Genomic DNA, 13,507 nt, shown 5'->3' on the forward strand with positions numbered 1-13,507 from the left:
ATATCTTCTAAACAGAAAAAGGAAACAAACACACAGTGATACAGAACATAGAAATATTAACAGTCTTTAAATCTCCTTTGTAAATGCTTTACAAGGCATAACTAGTCCTCACTTTAGATGAGCTCACACTATAGTGAACTGACCACTACTAATGCTTTATAACTCCCTGAATTAACCCTGAATTACAGTAGAAATACATGTTAATAAAGCATTTATTAACACACTAAGTAACTATTACTATAATAAGATGTATGAATGTATAGTTTATTAATCATTTACTTACAATTTCTAAGTGATCTTATGAATCAATGACAACTCCTAAATAACTGGTTTGTAAATAATGCTATACTTCATTTAGAAATGATAAATTGATCATAAAGTATTAAAATACAATTATTAAACACATTATAGATGTGCTTTTAAATCAAGAATACAGCATTTATACCTGTATTTATAAACTGCTTATTAATATCTATTAATGCTTTATAAATGATGAATTAACTGTTTTATAATGCTTAACTAATGATTAATACCGTGCAGTTATTATAAAGTTACCACATTTTTTTAATAAAACTTTCTAATCTTGACAATACACCTATCGTCGGAAAGGTCTGAAACTCAACGTTACATATGTGACAACTGTGTGATAGAAGTGATGTGACAGAAGTGTATTGATTTGTTACAGGAGAATGCATAAAAAAATTATATAGGATGTGTCACCTGGTGGCTATTTTTGGTATTACGCCTAAATAAAATCCCTTAGGAATTTCAATTTTTGTGATATCAACAACTTGGTTAGACATTACAAGTTACAAAATTACATTATATAAAAAATATATATTTTGTATAAAAATAGATGTAGATGTTTTAGTACAGTACATTTGCTTTACAGTAAACTTAAAGGGGTGGTATTATGCCCTTTTCACAAGATGTAAAATAAGTCTCTGATGTCCCCAGAGTGTGTATGAGAATATTTAGCTCAAAATACCCCACAGATATTTTTATATAGCATGTTAAAGTCACTTTTTGAGGGTGAGCAAAAACGCACCGTTTTGTGTCTGTTCCTTTAAATGCAAATGAGCTGCAGCTCCCGGCACAGGGGGCGGAGCTACAACAGCTTGTGTGCTTTTACCTCACACACACATGCACTGAAAATTTCAAAAACTTTTAGCCTTTTATGTTCAAACCGGAGTCAGACAATGATGGAGAGACTCAAGAAGAAGAGACAACATGTAGACAACATTTCTGAATGGTAAGTTGATGAATTTATGTAGCTGATGTGTAGCTATCTTCTAGTCATTGATTAGCATATTCTGTCATGATAATCTATAAATCGTGTTCCGGGGGCGGGGTTTATGTAAATTTTAATATTAGTGATGTCACTAAACCGGGAGGAATGTCCTCTAGTCCCGACCAGCCGTTTGTTGTAGTTCTTAAAAAGCAATTTCTTTAAAAGCAAATATCTCCCTTTGCTTTGTACTTTGAGCGTCGTAACTTTGCAGATGTTGTTAGAAAGTTAGAAAAGTTAAATCATAATCAACCACCCATTTAAACTTCTTTTACACTTTCATTTCAGCAATAATCTGCTGAAGATCTAAAAAAAAAATAAAAAAAAGAGACCAACCTTAGTTCTGTACTCCAAATCATTCATGAACTACAACCATTACCATTTGAATGGTGCATTCTTAACAAGTGTGTGTGTGTGTGTGCGTGTGTGTGTGTGGGGGGGGGGGGGGGTTAAACAAGACGAGACTAAAGCCTGATGAGCCGGTCATTCAAGTTCTGTCTCAAATCAAAGTACAAAAAACCTGAATGTGGGTGGCAGAAGCCAGCAGCACAACATCTCACATCTTTCACTTTGACAAACCAGTACTCATTTGTTCAAAATGTGTCATTTATTTTACAACCATTGACTTTTTTTTTTTCTTTCATAAGAAATATTTGTTCAACACATGACAGAAGACAAATCAGTTTGCTGAATCCTGCAGTGTCAGCGATGCATGAGATCTAAATAACAGAATATAAATTAACACTCACTCCTGTGAAAAACACCGTCACATGCAGAAACCCTTCACAAACCGTGTTACTGGGCAGAAGCACAGTATGAGGCTGACAGTCATTCATCTTAAACTTCATGATCTTTGCAGAAACTATAGTGACTAGATGGTCTATTTTGCTGGTGGCACAATTTTGTTCATTTTGCTTCAATAACTAGTGATGGACATAGTAATAATCAAGTACAGCAGTTGAATGCGAGCGGCGTGTCGAATCCAAATGCACTTCTGTGGATTACTATATGGTTTTTAATTAAATATTTAGAAAAAGAATAGGGTGTATCGCACTATATATACAGGCAGAAGAGACCATTTGGTAATATATTAAGTCATATTTAAGTCATTTTCTGGCAAGAGGTAATTCATGTTTGCAGGGCATGAACGATCAAGGATTTTCTGAAAAATAATGCTGATTATATATATATATATAAGAAAAGAAAAAAACGTTAAGTAACAGCAATCTAGTAACTCTGTGGCTTCGTGTTTTAACACTGGTTTCTTTGAGGCAGAATAAACAGGGATGGAAACGACTGACGGATGGCTGTTGAAGTAATGACTTAATACACTGTGTGGCGATCTGGAAGACTTCCGAGTCTTCGTTTAGCGTTGGGATCCTCTGGCATTATAACACCAGTTTGCTTGGTCCCTTTAAATGGCATCATTTCCCTCCAAGCACAACACAAAAAGCAGCACAAACACATCCAGAGGTTTTCTCATAAGACACACACTTCTCTTCTCCAACGCATTCAAAGATATAATATATGAATTCAACAACCCAGCGGTCGCTGGTGCTCTGGCTTTGTACACTATAATAATATATTTATATAGATTTATATGTCAATAAAATGTATTAAATAGGATCGGGGGCAAATGCATCTCAGAGAACGCTGCTCGCGTGATTCTACATTGTAAACGTTAAAGCAGCTCGAGTTCATCAATGGCTTCGTCGTCTCGCACCTTTCGGAACGCCGCGGAACTCCCGATCGGCGATCCAAGGAGGACATTCCGTTTCGGAACGTTACAACATTCCCTTTTCCCTGCTTTGGGAAGCGCTGCCCCATCTCCGTTCCTCTCAACATGGCACTTAAGGACTATAATGCAGCAAAAGTGAGCGTTAGCAGGGAGAACGAGCTCTTCTCCGGTGATGGACGTGGAATCCTTCGGTCTTCACACCATGAACTCGTTGCTCCCGTACACCACCACCTGCGGGGCCGGCAGATCCGGATCCCTCTTCTCTCCGGTGGGATTGTCCCGGTGTCTCTGAGGCGAGCTCTTGACGGCCTGCAGACGCTGTTTGCCTTTCTCGGGGTTGAATGTGCCTCGGCTGGTGAACTGCGCTCGCTCCTCGTCGTCCTGGTCCAGGCTGTCCGGCGGGTATAATCGGGTCGAAGGAGATTTGGACCGCAAGCGTAATTTCTGGCTTCTAGTCGGCTGCATGTAGGAGGACGACACGGAGGAGACCGTGGAACTGGAGTCTACGGAGTCCAGGGATTCAGGCTGTTTCCGCAGAACTCTCCTGCTCTTCGCTTCAGTCTTCTTGGGCCTCGAGACGGCCAGCGTTGGGCCTCGCTCTGAGGAGAGGCAAACATCAACATCATCATCAACAACATCAACAAAGCACCAGCAACTCATGCCTGGTTCAGATTACACGGTTTAGCCACGATCCGTTTGACGTAAAGTGTCGTGGGGATTCGTAAACGACAACGGGCGTCGGGACGCAAGATTTGATCGTTTCATCTCGTATAGTGACGTCGCCTCTGCTGTGATGCTTCACGACATCACGATAAAAAGACTAGCATGCTTCATTTTTTTAGTGAGTGTGTGCGAGTGAGTGCGTGTGTGTGAGAGCGTGTGTGAGAGCGTGTGTGAGAGCGTGTGTGAGAGCGTGTGTGAGAGCGTGTGTGAGAGCGTGTGTGAGAGCGTGTGTGAGAGCGTGTGTGAGAGCGTGTGTGAGAGCGTGTGTGAGAGCGTGTGTGAGTGAGTGCGTTTGTGTGAGCGTGTGTGTGTGTGTGTGTGTGTGTGTGTGTGTGTGTGTGAGTGAGTGCGTGTGTGTGTGAGTGAGTGCGTGTGTGAGTGAGTGCGTGTGTGAGTGAGTGCGTGTGTGTGAGTGAGCGTGTGTGTGTGTGAGTGAGTGCGTGTGTGTGTGAGTGCGTGCGTGTGAGTGAGTGCGTTTGTGTGAGTGAGCGTGTGTGTGTGTGTGTGAGTTTGTGTGAGTGAGTGCGTTTGTGTGAGTGAGCATGTGTGTGAGAGTGAGTTTGTGTGAGAGTGAGTGAGCGTGTGTGTGTGAGTGAGCGAGCGAGCGAGCGTGTGTGTGCGCGAGTGAGTGAGTGAGAGAGAGTGTGTGAGTGAGCGTGTGTGTGAGTGCGTGTGTGTGAGTGAGTGCGTGTGTGTGAGTGAGCGTGTGTGTGTGTGTGAGTTTGTGTGAGAGTGAGTGAGCGTGTGTGAGAGTGAGTGAGCGTGTGAGCGAGTGAGCGAGCGTGTGTGTGTGTGAGTTTGTGTGAGTGAGTGCGTTTGTGTGTGAGCGTGTGTGTGTGAGTGAGCGTGTGTGTGTGTGTGTGAGTGAGAGAGAGTGTGTGAGTGCGTTTGTGTGTGAGTGAACGAACGTGTGTGTGAGTGAGAGTGAGTGAGCGAGTGAGTGAGTGTGTTTGTGTGAGTGAGAGAGTGAGTGCGTTTGTGTGAGAGAGAGAGAGAGAGAGAGAAAGAGAGAGTGTGTGTGTGTCTGAGTGAGTGTGAATGTGTGTGTGAGATGGCATGCAATGACTGGTCGGAAAGCAACGTGTAGTCTCACATGTTTCTTGTCCACGACACGACAAGATTTTAGGAGTCAAAATCATGTAATCGTCACAGACACAAAAATCGTGTAATCTGAACCAGGCATTAAAGTACTAGTGCTACTAACTTAATGTTTTCCCTGTTTTGTTCCTGACAAAACACTGCGTTGCTTGTTTTTATATCATTGTATAGCCTAGCAGCTTATATACATATATATATATATATACACACACACAGTCAAGTGCATGAAGTGTTCAACTTGCCACACTTCGTTTTGTTAGTTAATTAAGTACATAATCCAGATATTTAGAGTGCATTTTTCTTTTTGGAATTTTCAGTGTGAACACACTACTCACACTATTTGTCATAGAATAGTGCAATAGTAAGCAAATTGATCATATGCACGAAACGTTATTAAAAACTTCTGCAATAATAAAAGCCAGCTGGAAAACTTCCGGTGAAATGTCACTTGTTGGTGTGTCGGTGTCTTCAATGTCCTGAGGCAACTTTAACAGCATCAATAGTGTAATACTTAGTTTTTAATAGGAATATAGTCACTTAAATAGTCAGACCTAGCATTAATTTAGTTATTCAAACGTTAAACAACATCAAAAAGACGCGTCTCAACGTTGTAAATTAAAGATTTATTGTGCACTTTAGTTGCAAAAGGGGAGTTTTCACAAGTGTGCCAAAATCACTGTGCTGACTGACAGCTTTTGTGATTATAAAGGGAGAGCGAGGTACAAAAAAAGTGCTAAACCTTGACAAATGTATTTTTAAAACTTTAATTAGATTCATTGAAGAAAATGGGAGTTTACGCTGGCTGACAGATTCTGAGATTATAAAGGGAGACGCGGCGCTCGCTTTCTGTGTAATTCATTCACAGGTTGAAGAAAAGATTGTTTTTCATGAGACTTAGTTTCTTTTCCTACTTCACTACAAAAAGTGCTAAACTTTGACAATTTATTTTTAAACGTAGTGATTTTATACTGTTTAATATTCATTCAAAAGCAAAACGGGTGAAAAAAATATTACATGAAACGTCTACTATGAGCCAATAAATGCTCCTCTGCCGCCATCTACTGGTTATAGTGGTAATTTATGTGTTTGTTATTTTTAAATAAAAGTGTTTTCTATCAAATGTTGGATTTCCTGCATCTTGAAATGATCGGATTTACAAATGGGGCCAATCTCAGAAGGATGAGCTAATTAATCACATTCAAAATAACATTGCAAATGCTGGAAAAATGTTGCGTGAGCGTGTCCAATTACAGACACCGTGTTTCTTATTCAAACGTTCCCATTAGTCTTTATTGCAATCAATGAAACTGGTTTATTAGCAAATTAGCTAAGTGAGATAACTACATTAAATAAAATATAAATACAACATTAAAAAGTCAGCCACTGATGGTTTTGCATCGATGTACAGCCGGGTATGCCCAAGCTAGCTTATCGAAAACCAGGAAGTAACTGTGCATATGTTTAATAGGGACACTCCTACTGCTTTTAAGTTCAACAGCAATGTGAAGCACTAGTTATGGTGCATTCAAGTCATCTTGTAAAGATCGTACTTACGAGTTGAACGCACATGAACGCCACCACAATGTCGTAAATACGAGTGGGAAGCTCGGGGTTTTCTTTAAGCCGTGATCTTCACGAGTTGTGGCCGTGTCAGTGAGAAACATGGCGGAATACCACAATACTTAAAGGAATTTAGCAGTGATAATTCACAGCGCAGTAAGCTAATTGCCTGCACAGAATATGATGGCATTATAATATAACAATATAATATGTAATGATAAAGATTGCAGTGGCTTCATAAATGAATTAAAAACCTAAAAGAGCAACGTACACCTGATGCACATTTCTTTGTTCTTCATTTTCTAGAACAAGAGTTTAAGAACCTTGCTGTATTTTTGTGTAATTAATTAAGAGAAAGTACACTGCCATCTTACTCAGACGAAAGTGACTTGAACGCACTTCCCACCTCGTAAGTACGAACTTCCCAGGATGACTTGAACGCATCATTAGTTACTCACCTGAGAAGTCAGAAGTGGCTCCCTCAGAGTCCACATTCAGGTTTTCCGAGCTGTCTGCGGTGCCGATAGAGGCTTCGGACTCCAGGGTCTCGTCATCGGACGCCCGCGGCTCCAGAGCGAGCATCTCGAAGGTCAACTCCTCCCTATGAGGACCATCAAACAAATCTCAGGCTTTGACTGTGTTCATTAACTAGTAGTACTGCTAACACACAGCAACTCTGGCTGCATACGGCACATTATAGAAAACCTAGTATGTCCTCTAGGTATTCATATGGCGTAATAGTATGATATGCTATTCCCAAAACACCCTTAGGACCTTATTTTAACAATCTAAGTGCATGGTCTAAAGCTCACGGCGCAAGTGCACTCAGGGCGTTTCCTAATCCACTTTTGCTAGTTTAACGACAGGGAAAAATGGTCGGCGGTCCCGGCGCATGGTCTAAAAGGGTTGTCTCTATTCTCTTAATGAGTAATGGGTGTGTTTTGGGCGTAACGTACAATAAACCAATCAGAGTCTCATCTCCCATTCCCTTTAAAAGCCAGTTGTGCTTGTGCCATGGCGGATTCGCTATTTACATGACGGAATTAGCAAGCGGAAAAACTGAACGCTTCTCTAGCGAGGAAACGGATCTGCTCGTGCGAGAGGTTAAAGAGCGGATTCCAACGTATCTTTATGTATTTCAGTTGCCTCAAACAAAACCTGAACAAATTTCAAATTTCAGTTGCGCCTGAACAAATGCATTTGCCATTTATACAACGTGTCGCAGGACGTGAAAATGAAAACTGCGTCGGGCTGAAACTAGCAAAACACACTTGCGTCGCGTCTGGCGCTGAGTGTATGATAGGGCCCTTAATATCCAAGTTCATGCAACCAATGCGAGATGCTAAAGCTGTCTCTCTTAAGCCCTATTCGCACGGGATTAGTATTACCCCTGGACCTCTGTAATTAAGAAATTACCCCCTGACGTCTGTGTTTTTGGTGGCTCATTCACACGGGCAAATAAATGTTCGTAATTCCCTCGAGTTTACGGACTTTACAGCGTGCGCCCACCCATTCACACTTCACTAGCTGAACGTGCTGAAACGAAGATCGCGCTGCAATATTGCAATTCAAAAAAAGAACTTATTTAAAACCAATTTATTAGAGAAATATATGATATATATTATAGAATATGATATTATTGTATACATATATAATATATCTTCTTTTTCTTTTATTCTTTGTCCATATTTACAACAAGCCTGCCTGAAGAAGGTATTATAAATACCGAAACGTCGCGATAGGCTTGTTTTTCTATTCATTTTATTTGGTTTATTTCATTTTATATCATTTTTACTCTTTCACACTTTGATTTCTTGAGATACTTACAGGATGGACGTCTTTAGAGGCCGTGTGAGACAAAGAAATGCTCCACGATACAGACTACTAAATTACACTACCACAAAAAGCGTCCAAACTTTCCAAAAGAGCTTCCATGTTGCGCCAAAATACTTAATTTGACGTTTCCATGACAACGGTCCGAGTTGAGCTTCCGGATCACGTCTTTACTGTAGTTTGTTTTCTCTTTTGCAGCACTTCATAGTTTTTATTGGAGAAAAACTATAATCGGATTGGAGTAGAGCATATCGAGAGATTTTATTGTTAATATAGTTTTAATACAGACGTAAAATGGACTGTTAAACGGCCCATAATGGTTATTACGTTCTTTAGGAAACGATAGGCTCACAGAAAAACTGCCCAAATCACAGACATGGGGATTCGCACGGGACTGGTATTATCAGAGGACCCTTGTGTTGGCCGAAATACGGTAGGTAATTTTCGGGGGAATTTTTACAGACATGGCAGATTCGCACGGGATAAAAATCACAGACGACCTCTGCGATTATTACAAATTACCGGAGGTCCCTAGATAATACTAATCCCGTGCGAATAGGGCTTTACTCATCTTTCTGCAGACTCTTGATTTGTTCGGTCAGCACTTTCTCCTGACACGTCTACGTTAAAACCTAATATTCTGGACATTAATTGTCCCACCCTTAACCAAAAAAGCTGAATATGTGGGCATAACCAAAAAAATGTGGGCTGTGTCAGCTTGTAATGATCCACACTTCCTCCAGCAAGGGTGTTGTAACCCAGAAAACATTGATTTTTGCTTTGGTGTAATACAAAATATGGCAAAATAGTATGATGATATGTAAAGCTGTCTTCTCTTACTTCTCTTTCTGCAGACTCTCGATTTGTTCGGTCAGCACTTTCTCCTCCTGCTGCATGGCGACCTGTTGCTGCTCAGAGACTTCGGGATCTTTCTCGTCTCCGCTCTCCTGCATCAGATCCGGGACGGCTGAGGAGCGAGGACTCACCGGAGGAGACGGTGTGTGATACCTCACCCTGTGCACTGGGCCCTTACTCTGTCAAACACAACACAACACACACTGATGAGTGGCGGAGCTCCAGATTATAAGATGGTAAGAAAGACGGGTAACACTTTACAATAAGGTTCATTAGTTAACATGAACTAAGAATGAACAATACTTCTACAGCATTGATTAATCTCAGTTAATATTAATTTCAACATTTACTAATACGTCATTAAAATCAAAGGTCGTATTAGTAAACATTAGTTAATGCACTTTGAACTGACATGAACAGCTGGATTATTATTAACTAACATTAACAAAGATTCATAAATACTGTAACAAATGTATTGCTCATTGTTAGTTCATGTTAGTTAATACATTGACTAATGTTAACTAATGAACCTTTTTGTAAAGTGTTAATGAAAGTCATTTTGATATTAGTACAGCTACGATCACAGAAAGCGTTTGGCAGTTTCATACTAAAGACTCACTTTCAGACTACAGACTTTCCAAAGTGAACATTTTGTCCCAAGGACAAAAGGCTGTTTATTGTCTTGTGATTTGATCATGTCATGTTCTATGATGGAAATTGTATTTTGTTGCAATCATAAAAGAAACGGCCCAGTGGTCAGATTCCTATTTGTTTATAACAAGTGTTCATTTTGGAGCCTGGATAGAAAAACACAGACTCACTTCAGCCCAAAGCCATTACCTTTCTGAATGAATTTGACTGCTCATTCCCAGAGAAAGCAAGTAAAAAAAGTGTAAAATATCAGGCACATGGAGTGAATGCAACACACACACACACACACACACACACACACACACACACACACACACACAGCAGGGTTCCCACACCTTGATTAACTTCAAATTCAAGGACTTTCGAGTTCAAATACCCTTAAATTCAAGGACTTCATGTGGGGACACATTTAAAGTGAGAGAAAAGGTTACATCGTGTTACCTCGTAAGATACATTGTTACAGTTTTGCGCGCCTGAACGTCATGGCAACGTATAACACAAAGTACCTCACGCGGGAAACACTTAACGTAACACGTAAATGCGTGTAACTAACGTAGGCTAAATCAAGCAAGCTAGTATGCATAGGCCACAAAGTTATTTTCAAAAACTTTCCAAGGCCTTAATCTTTTTTTCATATTCACAAACTTTCAAGGATTTCAAGGACCCGTGGGAACCCTGACACACACACACACATATAAATACCCAAGTCATGCAGTGCATTATGCATTATGAAAATGAATGTGATTCTGTCTAGATTAATAACATGTTAAGTGCCTAACTATCATCTCAGCTCTTGAGTTTCTTGCCATATCATGATCATGTAGACAGACGGACCACACAGTGCTGGGACGACACTTACGGTAACAGCGGGAACATACGGTAAATACCTACCGCCACAGCACTGCGGGTTATGCTCATAAATCTAACAGCAATTACTACGGGTTTCTGGATTAGAGAGGAGAGACTGGGGTTAGTGTCGAGACAGAGCTAATGTGAGGGATTTACACAAGCAGGACATGATCCTGGAACAACATCCTAATTTTTTGAGCATCAGTGACGGTTCTGGCATTGACAGAGACATGATAGTCTAGTGGTATCATTTTTGTTTAGTATAATGCAAGGAGGCTGGGTTCAAATCTTGATCTAATAATTAAAAAAAAATAATGAACCCAAGTTAAATTGCAAAAGAACTCGACCGGCGGTGATCGTTCTTCATGTATCCTATGGAAAACAGCAGAATTTACTTTTTGGTAACATCATGCGTGTCATTGGATAAACCCAATCCCACAAAGCAATAATTATTATTTTTTTAAATAAAACTCCACCCAAATTTTCAATGTAATAATTACTACAATGTCTTCAGGCCCAATTATATTGAATTATGAACCAAAGCGTGATCATACATTATTAACGCTTACTGACACAAGCCCTGCATGGATTCAGTCTTCCATGTATTTTGTAGCTTAATTTGACAAATTAATTTATGAATTTTACCATCATATGGACACCACAAGCCTAAACTGCAGCTTATCTCTGTGTTTGGCGACCATATCGGTATCGGCCGATATTTGTTAATTTTCTATGTTATAGTTATCGGCCCAAAAAGAAAATCAGGCCGATATATTAAAGCTGATAAATAATGGATTATTTCCTTCAGTTGAGACACTTCAGATGCTGGTTCAACATGATGGTTTTGAATTGATTGAAATATGATTGGAATCACTTCAAAAAAGGAAAATACAGATAAGTGCAAGTCTGTCATATCGGCTACAAAAAATTATGAGAACATCACTATGATGATTGTGTACTTGAGACATGGCCTTTAATGATGAGACTTTTGTTTTTGTAATGCAGGTTCTCAAATTATATAAAAATCTGGATTTAGATTTATCGGCCAATATATATCGGTTATCGGCTTTCAAATATAAAGATTTATTGGTATTGGACAAAATTTTCATATCAGTGCATCCATATTTGGAAGTGCATTTTGTGAATCAGAGGCTCTGTAGTCCTTCAGAGAAACGCACGACACAGATTCCCTTGAGTCCCGGTCGATACTTTACAGTATTAAGGAAAAAAATGAATAGAGTTACAACTTCAGTTTCAACTTTCCACTATAAAGCGTCTCTCCAGTGCGTTCATGTTTTACTCGCAGACGTCTGACCTCGAGGGTCTGAACAGAAGAAATGAACCGGAGATTATTTCCATTTAAAAGAAGGCGGAGCCTCAGAGCCACACCCACCTATTACATCGTTACAACGGACCAATGGGAGTACAGAGGCGTTTGAAGTTCAGAGGCATTTCTCTGTGGCCGTTTCAAACTCTAGAAACAAACGTAGTTTTGGCCTGATTTTGTTCAAAATGACGTCACTCTAGTTCGCTCTTCACTTGAAGTATATCGAGGCCTTAAATGGTGACGACTTTGGGGCACTAATCATTTTGAACCTACAGTACAACAAACATGGAAATTAATAATCAAATGTAAAATAATTTTTTTTTCCTGTTTTGGTAGTTAGGCTTAGGGCACTCAAAAACCATTTGGCTCAATAATCAGTTTGAATGGGTTTGGATGGGCATGACGCCACTGCAGCAATGTTTCTATCGGCCAATGAGATTGTAGGGTTAGGGTTGAGCCGATAACTGGGGCTGGAGATTGATTCTTATCAACCTGTCATTTCCCTCTGATTTTAGAGGATTTAGGTCCTATGATTGTGGGAAAACAATGTTGTTCCAGGACAAACACTTGTAGGATTGTCCTGCTTCCTGGATCAACAACTTTTATTGGTTATGCAACAATATTCCTGTCAAACAAACGATCCTAACTCTAATCATTAACTACCTCTAAAATAAGAGGGGGAAACCTTTATCAATAAAAGGTTGATAAGATGGTTCTGAGAAGGATGTTGATCCAGAAACACGTCCTCCTTGGTGTGGTTTCGGACATCTGGGTTATTTGGATGTCTATAGAAATATGAAAAAGACTCTCAGCTGTTGAACTCTTACCATGGACCTGCGAATGAATGTGAGTCGGCTCTTGGCTTTGTTCTCAGCGAACTCCAGAGTGCTGATGTCCTTCAGCCTGGCCTTGTACTTATTCATCTGCTCGCAAATGATCAGCTCGACACACCTTTAAAAAACAAAAAACAATATGTAATGGCAAAAATCAGATAAGCGATGACATCACAATGCTTCTAACTTCCAATGACAAACCTGCCACAATGGGCTAGTACTGTAAACGTTAGTATTAGGACCAGGGTTTGAAATTAACTTTCACTCACCGGCCACTTTGGCTACTAAATGTTTCACTCACCGGCCATTCAGAACTTCTAGTAGCCAAAAAATAAAATGGATTACCTACGTCACAGCTTATATATATATTTTAAAATATGGATTTCATTCATTCATTTCTTATTCAAACAAAATCCTGTGATCCAGCATCTCCTCCCTTCCTCTTTCATCTTCATCACCAAAAATGTGTTTTAAGTGGACAAATCAAAACAGTACAAAAAACATAAAAAAATAAAGTACGATGTTGGAAAATAATGTCTTTTCTGTTCACCAAATGCTTTTTAATCTCAGCTATTGCTTCAATGCAAATGAACAAGCACGTCATTATTTGTTGTGTAGTGACGTGTGTGTTCAAGTAAGCCAGATATGCTCAGATTCTGCGCAATACGCTGTATTTAATATATCATGATGACTCACGAGTTGAGTATTTGCGCTAAATCTATGCAGATTTGTCTTACACGAACTTCTCAGGC

The 13,507-nt window shown here is 39.8% G+C and overlaps 1 protein-coding gene across 11 annotated transcripts in view; it reads right to left on the minus strand.

Moving 5' to 3' along the window:
* Window positions 1-1,766: 1,766 nt before the first annotated feature.
* myo9aa (myosin IXAa) overlaps window positions 1,767-13,507 on the minus strand; it is a 174,376-nt gene continuing 162,635 nt past the window's right edge. For 3 of the 11 annotated variants that reach the window (XM_082160888.1, XM_082160887.1, XM_082160881.1), the window contains 5 exons: window positions 12,750-12,873; window positions 10,638-10,691; window positions 9,081-9,274; window positions 6,866-7,008; window positions 1,769-3,625 (listed from right to left, as the gene is read on the minus strand). In XM_082160888.1, coding sequence (XP_082017014.1) covers window positions 3,222-3,625; window positions 6,866-7,008; window positions 9,081-9,274; window positions 10,638-10,691; window positions 12,750-12,873 — 919 coding nt within the window. In that variant the 3' untranslated portion in view covers window positions 1,769-3,221. Of the gene's footprint in view, window positions 3,626-6,865; window positions 7,009-9,080; window positions 9,275-10,637; window positions 10,692-12,749; window positions 12,874-13,507 lie in introns of all 11 variants that reach the window. The other 8 variants (XM_082160882.1, XM_082160891.1, XM_082160884.1 and 5 more) reach the window with 8 other exon arrangements.

The sequence above is a fragment of the Leuciscus leuciscus genome (genome assembly GCF_965113295.1).
Source record: "Leuciscus leuciscus genome assembly, chromosome: 2".
NCBI lineage: Eukaryota > Metazoa > Chordata > Actinopteri > Cypriniformes > Leuciscidae > Leuciscus > Leuciscus leuciscus.